General features: G+C 47.8%; 1 protein-coding gene across 1 annotated transcript in view; it reads left to right on the plus strand.

The window, feature by feature from the left end:
- The window catches only part of Abca13 (ATP binding cassette subfamily A member 13), a 312721-nt gene that overhangs the window by 65659 nt on the left and 221594 nt on the right, over nt 1-25468 (plus strand). Inside the window, 7 exon segments of the mRNA XM_063233618.1 lie at nt 1170-5924; nt 7926-9740; nt 10626-10735; nt 14760-14878; nt 18270-18433; nt 19597-19676; nt 20871-20992. Coding sequence (XP_063089688.1) covers nt 1170-5924; nt 7926-9740; nt 10626-10735; nt 14760-14878; nt 18270-18433; nt 19597-19676; nt 20871-20992 — 7165 coding nt within the window.

The raw sequence follows: 25468 nt of genomic DNA on the forward strand, positions 1-25468 counted from the left end.
CTATCTCTGCTCAGAGGCCCTCTTGGTTCCCAGCACCAACACCCCCGAGCATTCTCTCCTGTGATGCACAGCTATCTGTCCGGGAGTCATTTTATATAATATGTTTCTGTGGAGGGCTGGGTTAGCCCAGGGCTACGCCAAATTCCTAGTAACAGAACTTTCTCCTTACTGATGAGAATTTTTTTTTCAGAAATTGCTTTAAAATAATCATCTTCTGTCCTACAAATACCAATTAACTAAATTAAACCCATATTTTTTTGGGTGTATGCGCTGACCTAAGCTGTAGAAAGAGAGAGGAGATGGGTGCATTTTACCTTTCCTGTACCTGCTTCGGGGCAGGGAGACAAGGGTCTGAGGCACACACACACAGGAAAGACTAGAAGGCTCAGACACAATCCCAGCCCCCAGGAAGCCAGGGAGTGGAAGCCCTCACTGTGGCCTGCATCTGGCCACGCAACAGTGCTGGGGCTGAGTCCACATGAAGCTGGCCTGAGTCTGGAGGCCCCGTGCAAGGAGACAGTTCAGAGGGGCACTGCGGAAACCCCAGTATGTGAGGGGGAGCCTCACAAAAACAGTCTGAGCATCCCAAGTTCTGAAACACCAAGGATTTCCACAGGCTGTGACTATCAAGTCAGAGGTTAGTTCTGTAAAAGGGGACCGGCCACAGCCTTCTGAAAATGCTTTACATTTTAAAAGGGACCACCTGGGTGGATAGCCCTCCTCCTTGGTAAAGGAGCAGAGGCTGTGCCCTGATCAGGGAGTCCCAACCCAACCTATCCTTTAAAGAATACTGGTACTGTCTCTGAGGCATCCCAGCCTGCAGACTTCCTTGGTAGCCCAAGGCATTTTAAAATGAAAGATGAAGACAATCCTAAGAGTCTTCTTACATGGACAGCAAATTAAACAGTGAGCACCCTTTATATGTGAATTCACAGAGAAAAAAATGGAATGCATTTTTCCTGACTGTAAAAAATATATTAAGCGAACTATATACAACTACATTTTGGATTTCTGAAACACTTTCAAATGCTCATGGTAGCTTAACGTCATTGAAAAATGCGCTGCCTAGTAAACCTTTCATTTAGTGTACTGTGCATTATTACTATCTTAGCAAATGAATATGCTGATTTTTTCTTCCTGATACCAAAATTATTTTATTGATGTTGCAGAGCCTTCAGTTTCACAAAGCACCTTCTCATGATGGATAAGAAGTGGAATGCCCATGGGAATGAAGACTCAAGCTTTCTTCTGTCATTTGTGGAGTTTTTGGAGGAATTATTATTGCCTAATCCTTTGGAATCTTCTAGCACTCCTGAGTTCCACAGCCTCCTCTCACTTCCTGAGAAGTTTCCAAATGGAAGGGTTTTGTGGATAAATCACCTAAAAAGTTTAGAGAGACACTCATCTGGAGCAGATGCTCAGGAACCATTGGCACTGGGCAAAACGGTGACAGGAAACATGGAAACCCATGGCAGTCCCTGGATGAGGGAGGGATACAGAAATGCTGTGAGAGTCCTGGAATTAATGCTGTTTGAAATGAACGCCAAGCTGCTAGAATTATGGCTCTATGGCATTTCAGAAGGAGGAAGAGCTAAGTTAGAGTCCCAGGCTACACTTCTGAATTTTTCTATCCCAGGAAATGAGACAATCCCCAGAGAGAATTTCAGCTTTTCCCAGTTGCTCCATTTAGGTTGGCCCGCATCACCGTCTGCGCACATAGATGTTGTGCATGTGAGCAAGTCTGTAATAAATGGTCTCTGTGAGCTTGGATTTCTGACCCAGGGATCAGCCTCGGGTACACTGGGCACAGTGGATGCTATCAGAAATGCATCTAATCTTTTCTCAGCCCTTTCTGAACTTCAAAAGCAAGAAATTGACCGAATTTTGACTCATATCTACCTCAATGTCTTCAAAGACAAGGATTCTGCTTTACTTCTGCAAATTTATTCTTCATTTTACCAATTTATTTCCAAATTCTCCAGCCTTCAGAAGAGAGAGCCGATGTTAACTTACCTTAGCCAGATCTCAAGATACATTTCAGACATCATAAAGCAGTTTAATTTCCAAGATATCAGTAAAGCATTTGCATTTTTGTCTGAAGCTGCTGGGGTTCTTGGGAAGATTTCTGAAGAATCTTTCTGTCAGCAGTTGCTTTCGATTTTTAAGTTTTTGGAACTCCAATCCCAATCCCTGAGATCTACGGAGAACCAAGAATTGGAAATGATCCGTGCTACTTTGGCAGCCCTCAAAGGACTGTTCACAGTAGATGATGGTTTTCACATTTCCCTGCTTCAGTACATGAGCCAGCTCTTCAATGATTCAGGTGATGCACTGCTGGGTAGTGAGTGCTTTGTTCTCGATAATAAAGCAGTTTCTTCTGCAAAACATTCAACAGCTTCACTCATCCTCCCATGGGCACAAATTTCCTCAGCACTCTCAGCGAATGCCAGTGAGTTCAGTGAGTTTGTGGCTGTCCACTGTACGGTTTCATGGCTTCAGATGTGGGCTGAAACCTGGGAGAGCATGGCTCATGTATCTGGGTTTGACTTGAATGTTTTTGCTTCTCTTCATGCTGGTCTCACTCAGCTTTTGGGTGAATTGGAAAATGAGGTGAAAATTTCTAAGAACTGCCAAGGATTGCTTCCCAGCCATCAAGTGTCTAGACTTCTGCTAAATCTGTTTGAAAACGTATCCCTTGCTGACGGCCTTCATGTTGAGGATGATTTCCGGGACCTTTGGGTACCCTTAAGCAATGCATTAGTTGCAGCAAAGTCACTGAACCTGGACCAGGTAGAGAGGTCTCTTTCCACCCTGAAAACAGCCCTGCATCAGCTAAAGTTGTTCCCAGTGGACACAGATATAAGTCGGGAGTTTTTATGTGCCTTGCTTGATGTTTTCATGGAGCTAAGCAATGCATCAGGACCTCTGGGTGGATGCGCAGAACTGATCAATCATGTTCTTTCTGTCAATCTCACAGATTACAGAGCAGAGCCTGACAGCATCGTCACTGAGCTAAGAGAAGCAATATTGTTTCTCAGGCATGTGTCACGTGACACAGAGTTGTCATCCTGTGCTGCTGTTTTCCACAATGTGACAGCATTGATTTTAGAGGCTGGTTTATTACGTTCAAACCCTCCCCAGAGGTCAGTGCGTATTCTGGCCATGTTAAATTCCACATTTTTCTCAGAGAATGTGACGAGCAGTCTGAGAGGATGCACTTCATGGGCGGATGTTGTAAACCATGTAGCCTCGAGGTATAACTCAAGCTTTTCACAGGGCCTCATTCCCAGCGTTGTTGGGAGTTTCCCAGATGTAGTGAATGAAATGCACACTGCACTGAAATTGGTGACTCAGGCATTAAATATAATGAAGCCTCTTTGTTCTTTGAATGAGCCAGATAGAAACTGTATAAATATTTACTTGAAAGGCATAACTGACTTTCTAAATACTACACTTACTTCAGTCTTTGAAAAAGAAAAGGTACCGAGATTTGAGATTTTATTAACTCTTTTAAATGATTCCATGGACAGTGTGCAAATGATTATCAAGAACTTAACTGCAGATTTGGAGTTTGCCTCTCAAACTAACTGGAAAAACTTTAGTGCATTAACTCTTAGACCTGTTGAAGCATCACATGCAATCCCCAAACAGTTTCACAATGTTTGGCTGCATTTAGCAGCACTGGGGAAGGAAATTCAAAACCGTGTGCACAATATTTCCCCCAGCATCCTGCAAGACATGTCTTCTAAAACTGAAGAAATCCTGAGGTCACTTGCCACCACTTTAAAGGAGAAGGAGCTGACCGGTTTCGGGAAGTCGTTTTATCATTTAGTGAGTTACCTGGCCCTTAACTTATCTCATGGTCTCTGGAACTCACCAGAAACTGCTCCAGAAGGAATACGGACATCAGTGGAACTTGCTGTTCAGCTGATAAGGGATGCGTTCAACGCTTTAACACCCTCGGTCTTGCACAGTCTTGAGGCTGACGCAGGTCACGCTCGCGTTTTGAAACGCCTGTCCTCCTTCACGCGCAGTCTCAGCAGGGCGGACATAAACCTGTTAGTAGGCCAGCTGGAACGGATTAGTGAAAGCTCAGTGCAGTTCCTCAAGAATCTCAGTAGCCCGGGCGCTGACGACCACGGGGTGGTCCGCTTGCTCGTGGGCCTGCTGGAGAAGATCGCAGACAGCTCGCGTTCCTGGAACGTCGGTCATCTCCTGCGACTCTCCCGCCTCCTCCCTGGAGAGGTGGTCAACACAGTGGTGGACCTGTACTACGTTCTCCCTCACGTCATGCAGCTCCTGGAGAGAGTGGCTGACAAAAACCTCACGGAGGGCCTCAAGGAAGTCCGCGACTTCACGCTGCTTCACGGCATCAGCATGGCCAACGTCTCCAAGGAGGACTTCGCCATTGCAATAAAATCTCTTTCCAGTGCCATTGAAGAGGCGTCAGAGCAGCCCACGCTGGTGTCAGAGGCTTTAGCTTGCCTTCCTGTGCTTTGGTGCAGGACTCACGGAGCTGCTGGGTTTCTGCAGAATCCCGAGTCAGAAGACTGTGATGCTCAGAGGCTGGAGTCTTCTTCCTTTTATGGCAAAGTGGCCAGTGTGCTGGACCATCTCCACCTGTCCCGCGCTCGGGAGGACTCACAGTGCTCCAAGGAGAGCTCACGCGTGGAAATGACGAGGAAAGTGGTCTGTGTGATTCGTGAGCTGGCGGCCTGGAATTCCATTCTTCTGCAGCTGTCGGAAGTCTTGCATGTTAAAACTGCGGTGCTGAAAACTGTGCAAGAATTTTGGCACAAAGTGTTACCCTTTCTCCCCGTTTCTGGAAATCAAAGTAACAGCAGCGCCCCTGAATTCTGCCCTGGTGTTCCTATGAAGCAAGTTGCTTTGCAGATCATAGAAAAGCTAGCAAATGTCAACTTCACAAGATTTACTTCAGGTAAGAAGATTCTTGACAAGCTGGCTAGTTTAAACAAGATTATAAATCCTGCCACAGGTTCAGAGGCTGCTGTTCAAACTAATATTTCCTTACGTTTGGAAAGGATACTCAAATCAATTACTGGGGATGGGAACCCAGAAAACAGAACCCATTACCTGTTCCCCATAATCACGAGCCTTCTGGATATTAACCACACAGGTAGCAGTTCAGCAGCATTAGCGAGTTACCTTAAACCAAGGGCGGGGACCTTTGGTTTTGATAAGCTGTGGTGGGACTTGGAACAAACTGTGAAGGACCTGACATGTGACGCTAGTGTCAGGCACCTGCTGTCTGAAATCACCAAAGAAATCCGAAGTGTGAACTCAGTGGCCCTTCATAACACCACTGAGTGGCTTTCTTATTATCTAGAGATCCTCCATTCATCACCATCGAAGATGCTGGAAATTATCAAAGATTTTCTTGTTGTCACAAAAACCTGGCTTCATGAATATGCAAAGGAAGATTACTCCAGATTAATACGATTATTATTTGTCCCTGTGTCCAATGAGAGTCCACCTGATAATGTAACTTTGTTGATTAAAGATATCATTACCTTTTGGAATTACCTACAGAACATTTCCACAGAGGGCAATTTCCATGTTGCTTTTCTTTCTCCCCTGCTACATCAGGAACAGCCAACTAATTTCTCACTTGTTCAGTGTCTTCTTGAAAATATTCTGATCACTTCCATCAGTGGCATAGCTAGGGGTTATCAGGAAGCAGACCCCTGTTCATGTGCTAATGATCTGCACAAAGCAAAGCTTATCAACCTCACCTTGAGCCATGCATGGTCTGGAAGTGGTGGAAAAACAGTTGTCTCTCCAAGACACGTGGTGGATTTTGTGGTTCAGCTTGTAAAAACAGCCTTCTCCCTTCTCCTAACAGAGAATCCTGACAACAAAGTATGTCTTCTGCTTAAAGGCGTTGAAGATGTTGCAGAGATGAGGTGTGTTTACTTTGGCTTTATATTTTATTTTTCAAACCACTTCATTATTTGGAGTACAGAAATGCCAAGGACAAGACTTTCTCCTAACATGTTTAAATGATCTTTGAAATGAATGTTTTGATGAGCAGTTTGTCAAAATATCATGGTAAAATATTCTGTTATTGTCATTTAACTAGTAACACTTTAGCCTGTGGTCAAGAATTACATATTCTTTCACTTTTAGATTGTGAAAAAAATTATGAAATTCTATTTTATTTATTTATTTTTGTACTGGGAATCGAACTCAGGACCTTGCACTTGCAAGGTAGTGAAATTCTGTTTTAGATGGAATGGAAAATATGGAAGCACAGATACCTCAGTTCACATACTTAATTCTTTCCAGAATTCCAATCATAAGTACCAGATTTGACTTGTGACTCCTTTGGTTTGCAACCAAAATCTTAGAAAGAATCAAGTTTGTGAAGTCAGGTATTATTGTATACACACATCTAGCACAGGGATTGAGATTGCCGCTTTAAAAATGTAGGGCTTCCATATTTTCAGTCTCGTTAACATGAATAGTGAGTTATGTCCTTCTGGAATATCTTTGACCCTTACTAGTGAAAATGCTGAAGAGGATTTCCAGTTTGTTCCATGCTGTGTCAGTTTGGGCTCCACCATGGAACCAGTGCTCTAGCTAAGACCTCATTGAAGGGACTCCGTTCTCTAATTTGGGGGCTTGATAAGCAGATTCAGCATCAGCAGGACTGGCCACCAGGAGGAGGTCCCAGGGGGGAGGGGCACTAGGAGGATGCACTGAACCTTGTGGTCCGAGGGGTCTTCAGGAAGGGAAACCTAGGACGGATAAGCCAGCTGTCTCACAGCTGCTGTTGGGTCTGCAGGGCGGGGAAGCCCTGTGCCTAGCAGCTGACTTTTCCAGGTACCTACTGTTTGTGCCCTTCTGATTATTTTGAAATTAATTGGTTGTGGGTTTTAATCTGCAAACTCTCTCCTCAGCAGCGCTTGGATTCGTGTTGAATTGAGCAGCTGGTGGGACACATATTCACGCTACACAATAGCCTCCAATGCCCATCTGTCCTGTGACTCTTCCGTATAGCCCCCACACCCAGAGACCCTGAGAAAGGGCCTGCTGGGTTGTCCTTGCAGGTAGCCAAGCTGGCTTATCATGGAGACTTCACGTGTCCAAGTGATCTGTCAAAACTTCAAATCCAGAAGAACTATGAATGGATTTTCCCTATCTCCACATTTATCTCTCATATCAAGAAGCACTTTGTAAGGGGCCGAGGATTTAGCTCAGTGCTGCAGCGCCTGTCTGCCAAGTGTGAGGTCCTGAATTTGACTCCACCCCTTCCTTCCCAAAAGAATCACTTTGTAGTGATGCCATCTCTTACCTCCCTCACTCGTCTTTCTTCTTTTCTTATTTCCTTCCTTTCTTTTTGGTACTGGCAACTGAACAGGGGTGCTTCATACTAAGCTACCTCCCCAGCCTTTTTAAATTGTATTTATTTTTATTCTTTTCTTTTCTTTTTCTTTCTTTCTTTCTTTCTTTTGTACCAGGGATTGAACACGTGCTTGCCATGTGGGTGCTTATGCACTGAGCTAAATCCTGGGCCCTTGAATTTTATATTATTCTGAGACATGGTCTCACTAAGTTTACCCAGTCTGGGCTCCCACTTGCAGTCCCTCTGCCTCACCCTCCCAGAATGCTGGGACTTCAGGTGAGTGCTAATCACACCTGGCCATTTCACCTCTTTTCTAGACCCAAGTATTTAGCTTTTCCCATTGTTAGGTTCAAAGAGTTGTGGTAGAATTGTCTGTAAAATTTCTATGCTCTTTTCATTATTGGGGAACAATAAAACTAAACTTCTGCTGCGATTACTTTAGCATGTCTTCTTTCACACAGTGTCACCTTGCCATGACACCACTATGGAACAGTGACATCACCCTATGTTGTGATCTTCCCACTGGTAACGTGTGAAACATTAATATTTATATTTACAGTTCTGTCCCCAGAGAAACCATTCGAGAAGCTCTGGAGCTGGGTCCATTTCTGACCTCAAGGAATGAAGCCGCGTGGATGAGACTCTTCTCAAGCTTAAAGGAGGATGTGCATCGCCTGCTCAGAAGTTCTTACACTGCAGACAGCAGGGAGCCCTATGTCTACAGCCCCTGGGGGCTGGAGCTGATGCGTGGTGTCATCCATGACCTTCTGTGGGAGGAGTCTGTGGGGAATAAGCCTGAAGGTGGCCAGGATTTTCCTGAGAAGCTGAGTCAGGTGCTTTTCCATGTGAACAGCTCTGAAGAGCTCTTCCAGCTCCAGCAGGGTCTCAGGTCTGTTCTTCACCTTGTGCGAGAAAGCTCTGCAGAGATGGCAAATCTCATGAATGTGCTGCTCACCTCTCCCGGTGACTTCTGTATCTTGTATCCTGGACTCCAGGAAGCCTTACTGGCTCACCTAAGGGACTTGCTTTCCTTCGCAAATAACACATTTCCTCTACGGAACAGAGAAGCACTAGAAGTCACCAAGAGGCTGCTTGGTGTCATTTCCAACACTGGCATAGAAGGTCATGTCCTGGGACCCCTTGTGGAAATATCTAGAACTCTAGCTACATTGCTGGGTGACAGTGCTGGGCTGAAAGATCTGGTCACAACAGTGGACTCCTTTGTGAAACTTCTGCAGCTGGCCAAGAAACTTTCAGGGAAGATAGTCACAGTCTCTGAGACTCACCCCATCTCCCAGCCCAAAGACAGCAAAAAATTCTTCCATGCCCTCTATTTTAGCATGCAACAGAGAGTTCAGCATCTTGTGAAGGAAATGGCTACTTTGGAGAAAGATCATTTCACATTTGAAAATGTAAATGATCTGTTGGTGCCATTTCTTGACCTGGTCTTTGGGATGATTGGGGTGACACCTGATGTTTCACAGGACCCTCATATTTCCAGTCTGTTTCCTGACTTCCTCACAGATGTGAACCAATCCAAGGACTTTACTGAGATTTTGAAAGAAATTGCTCAATTTTTAACTTCTGCTAAAACTGACTTGGGAGATTTGGCACGCCTTGTGCTGGCATTTAATAACAGGACTTGGATATTTCCGATGGATTCTGTCAACTTATGGAATGAAATTCTGGGCTGCTTAGTTCCCATAAATGACATCACCAGTCAAATCAACTTCTTACACTCCAATCCTGTTTCCTCTCATGGTGGCCCCCAAGATACCCAGTGGGAAAGAATTCATGAAGTCCTGCCTGTTTTGGGTAGAATGTTAACAGAAAACAGCACAGAAATAAGAACTTACATGAAAATTCTGGCTGATCTCACCTTAGGCTCTTTGGGGAGCAGTTTAGGGAGGGACGATGCAGATCTTCTGGACCTGTGGCTGACATCTGCTCAGCCCCCACACAGCCTTTTGGAAGACACAGCCACAGGCGAGGAGGCTTCGCACAGAATCACAAGTGACAGCGGAGATGGTTTCAGTGAAGGTTTACTTTCCAACCTGTCCTCCATTCAGAACATAACTGGTCATCACCTTGAGCAAGCCATCCAGGGGGCCCTAGCTAGAATCATGCTCTTGAGGCTCCTCCCAAACGACTCTCGGTGGGAAAACTCTGTGAGCACCAGGTTCCGGCCTGTTTCTGAGACTTTTATGAATGCAACCGCAGGGAAGAATCACACAGCAGCCCAAGAGGAGAGGACCACGGAAGAGACGATGGGCTCACCTCCTAATACCAAACCATCATCGAGTTTCAAGAAATATCTCAAGCGATTAATAGTATTGATTGAAAACTGGCAAAAAGTCTCACTGACCAATGCAAGGTAATCAAACACCTCATTCACTTCCTTTTTCCTCTGCTGCAGCCAAGCCAAGTGCATGAGTCCAGGGTCATTTGTGCTTTTTCTTTCTTTTTTTTTTTTTTTTTTTTTTTTCTTTTTTATCGGTACCAGGGATCGAACTCATGACCACCTGCTTGCAAGGCAGGTGCTTATGCCGCTGAGCTAAATCCCCAGCCCCAGGGTCATTTGTTCTTGATTTCAGCTTTTATCACAGCCTGAGGCTGGCTTTGGCATAGACTGATTCATGTCCAGCCTTTCCTTTTCCAGTCTGAGTAATTAGTGAGTCCACCCCCTCCCCTTTTCTTTGGGATGAGCTTTTGCTGGCCCTCTTACAGCTATTTTGAGACATACAATGCGTTATTGTGACCCTGGCCACCCTTAGTACCTGGTGATCTCGCTCACTTCCCTCCCTGCTCTCTCCCTCTTCTGCTCACCATCCTTGCACCCTCGACGACTGTGAGGTCAGCTTTCTGACATTCTGCATGTAACTGAGGATGTGGGATGCTTATCTTCTGTTCCTGGCTTATTTCACTCAACACAGCATCCCCATGCCATCCTAGAGGGCAGGATTTCATCCTTCACGGCTGGCATCCAGCTTCCACAGCCTTGACCTGTCCACTTTCATATTTCCAGGTGATGGAACAAGCAGAAAATGCAAATTCAGGCTGCTCCCAGCAAAGTCAATACCATGAGCTAAAATAGGAATCTTTCCTGAGGTCCATATCTGGTTCCTGTGATTTTGTGCTTTTCTGTGAAGCAGGTTGGGCAGGGCAGGGTGTCCAGCTCCTGCATGTGGGCCATAACTTGGCCTCCCCTGCAGTGGGTTGTAGAAGTTCACTCCTCAAGGCATTGTCTGTTTCGCCCTAGTGTGGTGGAGCTGTGTCGAGTCTTCCAGCAGCTGGATGAGTCCTCGGAAGCCATGGCCAAGCTACAGACAGTGGAGGTGGCGGTTCTGCGTGCACTCGTTATCCTTGCAGGTGGGCAGGAGTGTGTGACAGTCGCTCTGTGCCGCTTATCAGGGCTAAGCCGGCCCAGTGGTGTGCAGAGTATCCCTGGGTTTCTTTCAGAACAAAGCACCACTTCCTTAGTCTGGCTGCCAGGCATGGCCATGTCTTTCTGACCTCCGGGGACCTTGCTCTGGCCAAGTCAGACAGTGGCCCTGGGCCTGGCCCTGGGCTGGGCCTCCTGTTCTCTCTCCTTGTCTTTGCTCTTGGAATGCACTTCCCTTGTGTCCATGACCCAGGGCCCCTCATCCAAGATGGTGCCACTTCTGTTTCCATTTTGTGATGGCCCAGCGAAGGGAGGCTGCCTGATGGGGGACTGGGTTATCTCTGGGCTTTCTCCGGCACTGGGGTGGGATGTGGAGGACATCAGCCTCTGTGAGATGAACCCTGCTGCTTTGATTATTCCCATGGACACCCATGGTCCCTTTCTACCCTGCTGGCCACTGCTGCTCAGCACCCTCTCTTGTGCTCAAGGCTAAGGACTCTGTCACCTAATAGTGGCCAGTGCAGGTGAGATGGTTGAGGAAAAGGGCCAGAGGCGAGCAGTTGGGATCCTGGGGTGCCTCTGATCAGGCCAAGAGGAGCACAGAGTTGGAGCAGGACTGAGGAGCTCTGAGCCCCTGATTGGAACCCTACCATAGCTGGCCCTGTACCCCCGCCCTTCCTCAAGTCCGCTTGACAGCACAAGCTCACTCTCCTAGCTACCCTGGTGCATTATTAGATTGTTGCTATTATTTACATCACTACTGTATTCTGTTATCCTTCTTAGCTTAGGTGCTATTTCTTTGACTTTCCATACCCAGGTTCCTCCCTTGGGCCCTGATCTTCTGGCTTCCCCCCAATCACAGATGGTATTTTGAGCAAGTCCCCTTCTGTCATCAGGGCTGTGCCTATCCAAGATAATCCCAGTGCTTGGGAATCTGATCACAGGAAGCCCCACTGACATACCATGAATGAATGCAGAGGGGTGTCAGTGCCAGGAACCCCGCGGCTCCTCCTGTGGTTCATCGGGATCCCAGCTGCAGGAGATGCTGGACAGGCATCCTTGTGCCCTAGGCTGTCTTTGTACAGTGGCCAACTGTACAGGGCTGGAAGGACATCATAAAGGGAAGAATGTGTCTCACATAGAGAGAGTCGCTGTGTGTCTGCCTAGAGTCCACCCCCAGAGGAGGGGTCATTGGTCTGGTGGGCACAGTTGAGTAGGCAGCTGAGGCCAGAAGCTGGGTGTCAGGGCAGTGCCTGCCTGAGGACAGTAGGGAGATGTGAGTCTCTGGCAGACAAAGTCAACACTTTTTGCAAAAGGGGATGTCAATAAACAAGATGATCTTGGTGCTGCTAAATGCTGGGGAGGAGCACAAGGCGCAGGACCTAGACCCCAGGAGGAGCCCTGGCATAGACAGGGAGGCCTCTGCTAGACGTGTATGGGAGGACTGATTGATCATCATAGGTGAGGCTGAGTTGCAAGGTCCCCTCACCTGGGGACAGCAGTGCTTCCAGGCCACAGACTCACTTGGGACTCACACAGCCCTCGACATGGCAGGAACCTGCCTTGTGATCCATCAGGCTGGTGCCATACCTCGTGTTGGCCAAGGGACACAGCACAGTCTACCGTGTCCCTCCGAGCCTGGCCAGAATGGGGGACGTGTGTTTCAGCATGTGGCTGGGAGGGTTCAATAGAGGAGGCGGTGAGCACAGCATGGTGACTCCTAGGACCCGGCCTGTGTGGGTACCCAGGGCCTGCTGAATCCCCGCCCCTGTGAGAGGGCAGGCTCCTCCCTGTCCAGGGAGTGTCTTCTCCGGGGTTGGAGCCCATCACTCACACACTGCACTTTACTAAGAAGAACCCAAGAGCTGATCCACCCTGAGGACTAAGAAAGAGGAGAAGTGAGAGAGGAGATGGGCGTAGGGGACAAAGCCGAGCCTGGCCAAGGCGAATGACACCCCAGTTCTTGGCCTTGTGGGGCTAAGGGCTTCCTATGGCTTTTTGAGACAACTTTTAATTCCAATTGGAAGAAGCTGTGAACAGTGACCACCTGTCACCTGCAGATTGTGGCACCCTAAGCACCTGCAGGGATGCTGAGTGCACAGTCTCCCCCAAGAGGAAGCTCACATGGGTGAGATTTGGGTCGAGCTTCTACCTGATTCTTCAGTGCTGTTCTGGTGTAATGAATGCAGCCAAGATGGCAGGTGTAATTATTCTGGAGTTTCACAGTCAGAAAGGCAATGGATTTTAAGTGAATGAAACCCTCATAGACGCCAGGATTCCTGCCAGCTTGCATCTTGCCATCTTGTATGGAACTGCTAAATTAACACAGCAAGTTACATTAGGATCAGCTTGGTGCTGAGCATGCATTGTTATGATTTGTTGGAGGGACACTCTGTGGCTTGGCTACCATTGAATCCATCACCCCACTTTCCTTACCAGAGCACAGCTCCATCCTGGGCAGGCCCGGGGGTGGGTAGATGGGTCACCTGGTGAGGTAGACACATGCAGGTGGGCCACCATGGCTGGACAGCTCTTGGATGGCACAGAGGGCAGGGAAGCTGGGTCTTTATATCCGCTGCAGTCCTGAGTCGCTGCCTCTGGGGGATGATCTCAGTATCCACAGGGGGAAGTTGTCATTTCCTCATCTGGTGGCTTTTAGTGTGGCCACAAGGTTGCCTGCGAGGCTGCTGGGCTCCTGGGGACAGAGGGACCATTGGGGGATGTCTGCTCTTATCCTTGAGCACCACAGATGGGCGAGGTAGAGTTGCAGAGGGTGAATCGGTGCCCAGGGCCTGGAAGGAGGAAGACTGAGGCACTGTCCTTGGGAAGCAGTGCTGGGACCCTGAGGATCTGGCTGTGCAGTGGTCTCTGGATGCTTCCTCAAAGCAGGAAAAGACGCTGGACAGGGGAAGGGGCAGAGTGAGGTGGAGGAAGAAGGACCCTAGGAGGCAGCTGGGCTCTAAGCTCTAGCTGAGGTCAGGACCCTATTGTTTGGTGACACTTGTGGGGCCTCAGATCCAGAGGTAGACAAGGCTCGATGGCCACACATGCTGGCCCTGCAACCCATAACCACAGAGCCTGGATGGAGCCTTGCAGAACACCATGTGGGGCCCCGGCACCCACTTTTCACTCGGATGCAGGGAGCAGAGCCACACCACTTGCCCTATGCCGATGGTGGGCTGGCCTGTCCCGGGCTCCCTTGTCTCCCTCCTCTCTGGGAAGTCCCCCTGTTCCCCATCTCCCTTCTTCTCCTGGGGTGGGGAGCACAGCTCCAATGCTTCCTTCCCACCAGGCATGCTGGGAATGAAGGAAACGCAGCACTGTTTACAACGGTGCCAGGGTGAGGCACAGAAACCAAGACTGTCCTGGCAAATGGGGGTGAAGGAGCACCCCGCCTCTGGAGGATACAGGAAGAGGGGCCGGTTTGGGGTGGAAAAAGAAGGAAACTGATTTCTACACAACTCAGAAAAAGTGATGTCTATAATCACCTCTGGGACTTGAGAGGCAAAGTGTCAGGGAACGAAGGAAGCATGGCCCGCATGCACAGTGAGATTCCATGGCCACCGGAGAGCATCCTGCTGTCATTTGCCACACTTTGGGTGGGGCTGGGCACGTCAGGTTGAGGGGAGCAGGTGGGGCACAGAAGACAGATCTCAGGGTTCTGTTGGGAAGCTCACAGGTGGTCTCTAGAGAGGATGATGACTAGCAGCTTTCAGAGATGAGCGGGCAGGGGACATCCCCAGGGTGGCTGGGGAGCAGGATCTCCAATGTTCTCAATAGGAATGGGGGCCACTGTTTTTGCAGTCCCAGGTGGCCAGTATGGAAATGCCACGCCATGCCCTACATGCTCTCTGCCTCTCCTCAGAATTTAAAACAAGCTTACGAAGGCCTGGCTTTGCCCGGTCACTGGAAAGTTCATCTTGGTGATGCTAGAATCCTGTTGTAATCTCCTGTCTGAACCATGACTTGGGGGCACAGCCCATTCTGATGACCACTCTGTTTCTTCTGCAGAAAACCCGTCATGGACACAGGAGGTCCTGTGTGCAGCTCTGAGCTGTGAGCAAGGAGGGGTGCGGGGTCTCATCTTTTTCGCTCTCCAAGGGGCCGCTCTGGTGCACAACGTCTCCCAGGTTTGTCAACTTCCTTTTTCCTTCTTTCTCCTTTTTTTTTTTTTTTCCTGAGACAGGGTCCAGGCTGACCTCAAATTCAAGGTGATCCTCCTGCCTCAGTCTTCAGAGGGCTAGGAGTACGGGCATACACCAGCATGCCCAGTGCCTTCCTCTTCTTTTGCATTTCCGGGGATTTCCTGGTCACTGCCTTTGGCCCTTGCCTGGCAGTTGCGCTATTCTGAGCTCACTGCTTGTCCTCATGGCCAGCTTGGTGGCATCACACAGGGGTCATGTCAGAAGCTGGGTTAGCAGAAGGTGGCCTCCCTGCCTTGCTTCTCTGGGATTCCCCCAGGGTAGGCTGAGGGCCCTGGCGTCCACCTGCCAGAGGTGCTGTTAAATACTCAGGAACTGCGAGTGAGGCTCTGACTTCAGTGATCCAACCACAAAAACATGGTCCAATAATCTGTGCCATAAACAAAGGTGACCAGAGCTCATGGCTGCCCACTGTGGCCTCAAGGCTGCTGGCCCTGCCATCCTGCACTGTACTCCGTGCTGTTTCCAGGGCATCAGTGCCACAGGGCTCTGCACTGCCCAGAGCTCCTCCCAGTCTCTGTTCTACAGTGCTGTACTCGGCATGGTTACCTTAGAGCCGTGGGGGCATTTACACCACGGGAAGCGGCCAGAGCAGACCTTTTACTTATTCACTCACTGTTTCCTGTACATCTGTTTGCAAATGTTTGCTGGCCCATCACTGGCTCAGAATTGAGTGCACTTCCAGCTTCCATGAACTGAAAGTAGAGTGGTGGCTCGGTGTAAATGTTCTCTTTCTTAATTTGAGTGCCCACGAGGGTCTCCATCAACCCTGCACCTTCGATTGTCTTTGGTCTGGGCGGCTCTCTGGCCAGGAGCTCAGAGCAGCAGCCCCCTGCCAGAGGGGTGTGAGGTTTGTACACAGAGCCTGCCTTTCTCCCCAGGTCTGAGCACCACTGGTGGCTTTTCAGGAGAGTGGCTCTGCCAGTGTCCTGTCCTGTGAGGGCAGGGAAGCTGGAGGTGGCCATGCTGAGCTTCTACCCTCAGTGCAGAGCTCCTCCCTGCACCTCTGGGCTCCAGCATCCAGAGAGGCCGCTGTGGGTGTCAGGGCAGGCCCTGGGGGGCCCTGGGAGAATCATCAGTGTGGCCCTGGGGTCAGGCAGGTTGTCCTTTAGCTGTGTAGGTCACCACGTCCTCCCTCCCTCCCTCTCCTCCTACCCTCTTCCTTCCCCTCTCTGCCTGCCTTTTTCAATCTGCTTCTCTTCTCTCTCTCTCTCCTCCCTCCTCCGCTTTCTCCTTCTCTCTTTCTCTCTCTGTGCCTCTCTTTCTTTAACAGTACTGGGGACTGAACCCAGGGCCTTCACACTGACCTCCATCCCAGCCCTTTTCAAATTCTTTTTATTTACCGAGGGGAATCTCACCGAGCCACTAAGTTGTCCAGGCTGGTTTTGAACTAGCCAACCTCCCACCTCAGCCTCCCGGAGGAGGCTGGGATTGCTCATGGTTGCCACCATGCCCACTCAGATCATGAGATTCTTATTTAATTACCTACACCCACAGTCCCAAACCAGAGCACCGTGAAATCCAAACCCTGAGTGCCAACGCTGGGCGGCAGTGGGAACCATACTGACAGGCATTCTTGAAGGGCGTGTGAGGCGCCCTTCCGCCTGTGTGTGTGAGGGGCACCCGCAGCACAGAGAGGTTCAGCATTTAGATCAGGTCCGATTCCCACGATGTTACATCACCTGGACACCAGTATTCCCAAGTCTGAATGAAGATGTGAACCCCAGAACCTGCGTTGTCCCAGCCACTTCGGGCACAGTAAACCCACCGTGTGCTGCATGCGGGTCAAGGAGAAGAGCTCAGTGTCCAGTACTGAGCCGGTGCTGTGTGGGAAATGTGACAGTCAAGAGGAACTGGCCACACAGAGGCTGCTCGTGGTTGAGGCACCACAGGGCGGCCGCTGTTCCCCTAGGCTGGCTGTCAGTTTGATGAAGAAGAGTGGCCCCGGCCTGGCTGGTGACAGAAACAGAGCAGCGCTTGCCCAGTGTGCAGCTTTGGGGGCAGCCTGTGGCTCAGGGCTTCCATGTAAGGATTGCAACGTCCCAGGCTGCGGGGAGCTGGGCACTTCTGTCAGGCAGGATCAGCTCTGCTCTGTGGCTGTTCCTGCCAGAAACCCATGACACCCACCGCTGCATTCTCCCTGCCTTGCTGGGCTCCACCCTGCCCTAGCTTACTTTTCTGGGATTGACTGACTTCATACAGCATTTTTTTTTTTTTGTCTTTTTTCTTTTTTATCAGTACCAGGGATCGAACTCATTACCGCCTGCTTGCAAGGCAGGTGCTTATGCTGCCGAGCTAAATCCCCAGCCCACACACAGCATTTCTTTTAGGCTCATCTATGTTGTTGCCAATGGCACCGATTCCTTTTTATGGCTTAATAATATTTCTCCCCGAGTGTGCATGTGTAGGTGTGCATGTGCGTGCGTGTGAGTGAAGCTTTTTCCTTCTCCACTCCTCCTTCTGTGGGCACTGGGCCCTTAGGAAAATTCCATGCTTTGTTTACTGTGAAGAACGCGATGCTCAACATGAACATGCAGATGTCACCTTCAGGGCTGGTTTCATTTCCATCCGCTGTGTCCCCAGCAGGGATTCTCGGGTTGCACAACAGCTTTAACTGTGGTTTTTCGTGGAGCTGTTTTCCATCACTGTGCTGTTTTGTATCCCCACTAACCATGTGCACGGACTCTGTCTGTCTGGGGCTGGGGATTTAGCTCAGTGGCATAAGCACCTGCCTGGCCAGCACAAGGTCGTGAGTATGATCCCTGGTACCAAAAAAAAAAAAAATAAATAAATAAATAAATAAATAAAATAAAATAAAATAAAAAGAATTGTTAGATTTGTTATCTTTTGCTGTTGAGTGGAACTGTTGGGTTGAAGGAGCCCTGGACAGTTGGGCTGGAGATCTGAGTGCCAGTCACCAGGTCACAGGATGTCGCTTGTCCTCTGCCATGTATTAAAGAGCTCACTACCAGCCAGGCTGTTAGTGACCTAGCCTTCGGTGGACCTGGCTGGGAGCTCTTCCTTCCATCCTGCAAGGGCCTCGCTCTCTCTACTTCCTGAGATGACCAAAAATCAACCTAAAACTTATACTGGGGCCGGGGATGTAGCTCAATGGCACAAATGCCTGCCTGGCAAGTGCAAGGTCCTGAGTTCAATTCCCAGTACAAAAAAACAAAACCCAAACCAAAATAAACAAACCAAAAAAACCTCACACTGTGCTGAGCATCAATGGAGAGTATGCACATGGCTGGAAAGCAGACTTGTGCTCATTCAAATAAGCCTGCATGTTTCCAACTTACACTGCTACTGTGTTTCCTAGGAGACGGAGAGGACATGGAGCCTGCCCGTGCGGTTGAATTGTGAGCATCTTAGCAGGGTCCTGTCCAGAGCCCTGGAAAGCTTCAGGAGCGCCTTGGAAGATGCCTCTGAGGAGCACTGCCTGTGCCAGCCTCCACTGGGAGTGGTCCCACAGGGCATGCACGCGTAGGTGCCTGTGCGGCTCGGGATTCCCCCGGACCTTCCTTCCTGTGGGTCTAGGGTTTTAAATCCTGAACTTAGATCCAGGGATTGTGGTGCATGCCTGTAATCTGAGATGCTGAGGCAGAAGGACCGCTAGTGTGAGTCCAGCCTGGGCACCTTAACAAGACTCTGACTCTGAATAAAAAATTAAAAAAAAATTAAAAGGGCTGGAGCTGTCACTCAGTGTGAATGCTCCGGGTTCCATCCCCAGTGCCACAAAAAAGGAAATAAAGCATAAATTTTAGACAAACATCTGTGCCACATACTGTGAATATACAAACTAATAAAGGTATTTTCTAAATGATTTCATCATTTTTTAATTTAAAGAAAATGATACAGAATTTCAAGACAAGGTGATAGGAGATTAACAATGGTGATTAAATTGTGTATTATACTGCACATTGTTAACTTCAAAATAGTTGCTCAGATGAGCAGATACAGGCGTGCAAAATTGATCAGACATCAGCACTCGCTGCTCCTTCAAAGAACTCATGGAGGGAGCAGGACAGTTCTCTATATGTAGATGGATTTCCCCTTCCTTCTTTCTCCATTCCCACATCCCAGTTCTTTCCTTTCAAGCAGGTTCTTTCCCTTTCAGAGAATCTATTGCACCTTTCAGATTTTATTTCCACTGTCAGTTTCTTCCTTTAGCAGACAACAGGACGTTTATGCATCAGCAAGTGTTTAAATGTACGTCTATATGGGCAGCACTAGGGCGCAGCCCACCTTATTGATCTTAGACACTAGCCCAAGCTGTCACCGTGACAGTGTGTCCCACTGTGTTAGAGATGTTGAATGATGTCTTACCATGGCTGTATGAACACTGAGACATCTCCAGATGCATGTGAGGGATTTCTCCACACGGTTCTAGGGTCCAAGGCACCCTGAGAGACCAGGGCTCCGGGTGCACAGAGGACTTGGTCCCTGACACATTGCTTGGCTGGGGTGCAAGATGGGCACACAGTGCCGGTGTGAGTGGGGTCCCTGTGAAGACCTCATTGTCACCTGTGGGATTTTACAGGAGTGGGGCCTGGTTCTCCGGCTCATCTCCTGGGAGAGAGGCAGTATTATTTGCTTTGACCTGGCCTCAGTCTACCTAATTTAGTTTTGATTTTCTGCTGTTTTAGGCTGGCCGAAAGTCTTGGGGAGACCTGGATATCAAAGAACCCCATCATGACTTTTCTTAGCAAGTTCACGGTCACTGAGGGTGAGTACATGCCTCTTCTGATTGTGCTTGGTTATAAATGAAACCCAGCATCTCACTAGCATGTTATTAAAATGAAATGTAAGAAGGGAAACGACGCCCTGTGAGGTTGGCTAGTTCCTGTGTCAGGGGATTACAACTTAAGTCCTGGGTTCTGGGTATCAGAAGATGAGGCCCAGGAGGGAGAGCTTCTGCCAGGGCCCCATCTCCTTGACCACTTGATGCCCACTGGTCCCCGTTCTGGGTCTGCTCCATCTTCACAGTTTGTACCTTGGTGGCAGTGTCAATGCACCCTGTCTGAAGAACTGTGGCAATTTCTTGAATAACATTCTTCTTGGTAAGAACTGAGCTCAGGAAATACTGGGTATGACAGGGAAATGCGGTATTTTTTTAATAAACATGTATTATACTAAAGACCATCACTGAGGATTGCTCTCAGGATGCTGCTCCTTGCTTCCAATCCCTCACCCGCATTCCTGCTCCTGTAAGGCAGTTCCAGAGCCCTCAGCCCTGACAGTCTCTAGTTCCACTGGGAGGGCTGCTCCCTCCCCACCAATGGATTTGAAAATGCAGACCTTTCATGGTCCTTTTGGCTTTGGGGAAGAGCTGTGAGTTGCACGGTGCCAGACCCGATGACTAGGTGTAGGAAGACACAGTGTCGAGTGTTTATGAGTCTGCCTCTCCACTGGATGGCAGTTGGCAGCTGCAGTCACCATATTTTTGATCACACTACCTCTGGAAGAGGATTCCAGGAGAGCTTCAGACAACGGCAAGAAAGAGAGCACACAGTGCTGAGTGAGGGACAGGCTATGCAGGTGCAGAGAACAGTGAATCATTCATAGTAATAAGTTTTACCCATGTACCCCTCACAGTTTTATTCAGCCCTGGACACATGGAAACGTGGGTTTCTCATCTCATGTGGTCACTGTGCTCTGGGAAAAAGCTTTCCCCAAAGTATATTTCATGCAGATTTTAGCACAAGTACACAGGTCCCCAGATAATGCCACTTAACAGGAGCTTCGATTTTTTATAAAATAACCTCAGCAACTCCTGGGGACTGAGACCTGCCTGACTTGGCGTCCACTCCACGCTGGACTCCACCAAGGAAGCTCTCAGATGGTGCTGGCAAATTTTGGTTTTCCAGTTGTTAACAGTCTGAGTGCTGATCCTAAACCTTAGGTCCTTTGTGAATTTCAGCAGTGAAAGTAAAAGAGTTGATGACAAATGTCACCAAGTTAACTGAGGAGCTCCGGGCTTCCGTCCACGTCTCTGGTGGAACCATCCACAGCCTGCTGGAAGCGAATATTTCCCGCTCAAAGGTACCATGCTGCTTGGGGTGTGGTGCCCGCCTGAGGCCTGAGGTTTGGGGTGGCAGTCCTCCTCCTCCCCCCTTGGCCTTCTCCTCCCCCTCCCTTTTCCTTTTCCCTCCCCTCCCCTCCTCTCCCCCCTCCCTCTTCCTCCTCCTCCTCCATCTGAGGCTGGGAAATGGGCTGTTGTATCAATCACAGAAGTGAAAAAGGAACTGATGTTATCACACTTCAATGGATGAGGGACACATCCTAGGTGGCACTGGGCACAGTCATTACAGAGGCAGGGAACAGGCAGCTTTCATCACCACAGTGCCTTCCTGCCCAGCTCTCCCTCCCTCTTCCAAGAACCCGGAAACTGGCCAAAGGCTCCATCAGCTGGGTTGGACACTCGGTTACTTTCCCGTCAGTTCTGGTTAAGCTGGGCTGGATGCAATCTTCATAGGGAGATCTGTAAGAATACAGCTAAATTTAAAAAGAAATAGACTAGAAGCTAGGAGTTTCAGGTTCATGTTATAGTGGTAAGTTGTTTGCAGTAAGATGCATGGCATCTTCCTGTCCTCTCCTGGGCTTGAGTCCAGGGACACTCTACCACTGAGCCACACCCTGACCCTTTTTATTTTTGATAGGATTTTTGGTGTGATGAGAAAACAGAATATAAAGTAAAGTGGCCTTTATTTTAAGGATGGAGAGAGAAACTCCATGACCACTGGGGTCTGGCTTTCTCTGCCGGACATGTGGTATGGGGGGCATATATATAGCTTTGGTCTGGGGTTGTGCCTAAAGGAGCATTGCTGATGCCCAGGCAGCCCACTGGAATTCATTTTGCACCACAGGTAAATTGCCTAGGGCCGGAGGAAAATGCCCTCAAGGTAAACGCCCCTTGGTCCCACCTTTCACTGCTGTAGTGTCCTATCTAGGGCCAGCTCCTTCATTCCTGTCTTCTTATTGTTAGGAAAAGGGTGAAATTTTTCTCTCTTACTACTTTCTGCTGAAAGGGGGTGCTGTATTGGGGTTTAGGAGGGTCAACGGGAAGATGGTTGATGCCCATGCAGAAGCTGGTGCCAGGTTTTTTAGCCAGGACAACTTTATCATTGGTGAACAATGCCCACACGTTAGACTGCAAAAACAAAGAGACAAGGTGTTATGAAGAGGTAGGGTACTATTGTACTTAAGAACCCAGGTGAGGTAGAAGGAAAGGTGCCTTTGATTTAGATATGTAGAATCATTACCACGGTGAAGTAAAATCATTGACACAGTGAGGTAGAATTCTGAAAAATAAGTGTGGGGTTAGGAGGAGTGAAGTTATGAGAGGTCATTATTCCCTGTGTGAATCATCTGAAAGGGTAACAGTTAAGAATGTAGGCAGGTAAGACTTATCTCTGGTCTAGGAGTTGAGCTGGAAAGAATAAGCAGGATGGGGATGGCCTTGGCTTTGTCACTATAAGGAAGGTAAGAGCCTAGGCCTTCAGAGATCTCACGTTTGACCAAACAGCTGAGGGTACCGAGAACTAAGACAGTTGTCATGTAGGAAAGACTGTTAAGACTCCTGCTATAAAAAGGATAATTAATCAAATGTAAGAAATTAGAAACCAAATTGGATAACAAACCATGACTTAGTCTGAGAATTGTGGCTGTGAGGCCTTGGTGAGACGGAGAAGGGTGGGCGACAGAAGATGAGATGACCACTCAGGATGGTTAAATTTAGGGCTGGGAGGACACCGTTTAGCCTGAGTGATGTGGAACCAGGATGGCAGTCTAGCAACTTTAACTGTTGGGGTTGCCAAGAAGACCAGGTATGGGCCGCTCCACCTTGGTTGTAGTCCTTGGGATGATTTGCTGTAACAGGACTTTAGTAAGTATATCAGCAGTCTCCCTGGCTGTGGGAAAGGGTTTTATCTATCCTAAAAAAGTGCAAGCAAAGGTGAGAAGATATTTCGGAGTTTTGTGGTGGGAAATTTGTGAAAAATCTACCTGCCAATCCTGACCAGGGTTGTGAAACTGATGAATAGGAAAGGAAGGGGGTGCTATGTGTCCCTGAGGAGAGGTTTTACTAGAGGTAACAGGTGTAAGCTGTTGAGACCTCAGAGTGTCTGGGTCAGTCTGCATAAACACAAAGGAATAAAAAAGCATTTTTAAGATCTGTGACTGTAAGGTGAGTGGTGGAGAAAGGGACAAGAGAGAGCATGGTATAAGGGTTTGCACCACTGGGTGTATTGGGATAATAGCACTATTGATTACCTAAAGTCTTGTAATAAAGGGTAAAAGCCATCAGGCTTGAATACCTGGAGAATGGGAGTATTATAGGGTGAATGGGTAGGTTTAAGAAAACCATTATCTAAAAGGTGCTTAATTATAGGTTTAAGTCCCTGCAAGTGTTTGGGATATGTGGGATCTTGGGGAATACAAGGAAAAATTGAAGGAACCCTGAGATGAAATAAAATAGGCATGGCATGTGCAGTGTGGGTAGGATTGGAGGTATCTCAAACTATGGTATTGACCAGAGAAGCACCAAGTCTGGAACCTGCACGAAATAGGCCCTGTCTGCAAAGGCTGCATAGGTTGGCCATAAATACCCACTAATAGAGACTGAGGACTTAAGATAGTGGCCTGAAAACTCAGGAAGAACACTATACATGGCCTCTATGTCCACAAGTATAGAGAATGTCTTACCTGAGACCTCTGGTGGGACTTGGGGCTCTGAGAAGGACACCTTAATGGGGCTGTGGGCCCTAAGACCTGTCAATCTTAAGCAGCAAGTCCAAGCAGATCTGTCAGTGGTGAATCTGGTGGTGATGGTGTTTCCTGTGAGGGCAAGGAGTTGGCTTTACCCACTTTCTGGTGGCTAGGATAGTCCAGTGGCCCTGAGTCAATGTCCCAAAGTAATGCCAGGATTGGGGTATTCTCTTACCCAATGTCCTTCTTTGCTGCACTTGAAGCATGGTTCAGGAGGGGCTCAAGCAGCTCCACCTTGTGTCAGTTTACCTGTCTCAGATCTCCAAGTGTCACTGCTAAAAGATCAGATTGTTATTTTTTATTGCTGTTGTTGAAAATACGAAAAGCCATATTAAGAAGGTCTCCCTGTGGGGTTCAAACCCCTCAAGGGCCACATTTACCATTTTGTCTTGGGATCTGACCCGCACTGGAAGGTATCTGTCTCTTTCACAGTCACAAGGTATCTGGTTTTTATCTTGGGTAGGTGTATATCTTTAAGTCTAAAGAAGACAAAGGCAAAGAATCAATTAAGTATGCAGGAGTCAAATAATACAATCAACAGGGTGTTTATGATCATAACTTTAGTAATGGCTTCCCATAAAGAGGATAAGGTCCAGGGAAGTTTAGAAACTGACATGTCATTCATTTGTCATATATAAGTACCTCTTGTGCTGTTAGAATGTCTAATGCCACTTGATTTTTGGAGGATAGCTTGTTTATTAATTTTACCTTTTTATTTAGGAGAGAGATCAGCTATGGTGTCATTTAATTCCAGTTGAGTACAGTTAATTATGGCTTGGTGGAGGGCTGAGCCAGGGCTGGCAGATGGGCTGGGAAAGGCTCAAACCTGGCCCCTGCCCCAGTGCTGGTCTCATTGTTTTGCATGTATCATATAACCTTTTTTTTTTTTTTGGAAAAGATCTAGTGGATCCCAACAAAAGGAATTTATAATTATGTCTTAATTTCAATTGTTGCAGTATAGGCAGAAAGCTTAACATAGAACATTAAATGGCTATTAACCATGGGTACTTTAACATTTGAGTGCTGAAGAAATGTGTGAATCATCTCCAAGCATATGTCCAGATCTGAAAGAAAACACTTTCCTTTATACATTGCATAAACTTTTGTTTAAAAATTATTATTTGACTGGTGACCTCATGTTGGTCTGATCTGAATCTCCTGGCTGGAACACACACACACAAAAAAAAAGGCAGCAGAAACAATCCCAATTTTATATTTGAAGGCATGAATATGCCATCAGAACAGCAACAATGAATTGTCTTAGTTATATGAACTTTAGTTGAGGTGCCTCCCATAAGGCTATGGAGATTATTGGAGGCTCCAATTACTAAACAAGAGCTGGTAAAATTACCAGCTGGCCACTTTTCCTGTTTATCAGTTGAAATCCTGTCCAATGTCCCCTCACTCCAAAGGATTTTGTTTAACCAATTTTAGCATCATTTTGACCAGCTGGCAAATTAGATAGAAGCATGTTTTTTTTAAATCTATAACTGGAATAAACCTTGATTAAATGGTTTAAAAATGAAAAAAGATTGGTGAGCTCAAATAAAAAAGGAACAGCTGTTTACAGAGCAGGCAAATGGACAAACATGGACAGATGATCTGTACATTATAAATGGACTGAACAAATAGACATCATATATATAGACTTTCAACTGTCTTATAAAATCAGAATGCACTCAAATATATTTGGCCAATTTGAGCTATAATACATAGACTAATGTGAACCTTCTTGTAGATCAATTAATAGAG

The sequence above is a fragment of the Cavia porcellus genome, unplaced genomic scaffold (genome assembly GCF_034190915.1).
Source record: "Cavia porcellus strain 051 isolate PalLab524CR breed Dunkin Hartley unplaced genomic scaffold, mCavPor4.1 scaffold_23, whole genome shotgun sequence".
NCBI classification, from domain to species: Eukaryota; Metazoa; Chordata; class Mammalia; order Rodentia; family Caviidae; genus Cavia; species Cavia porcellus.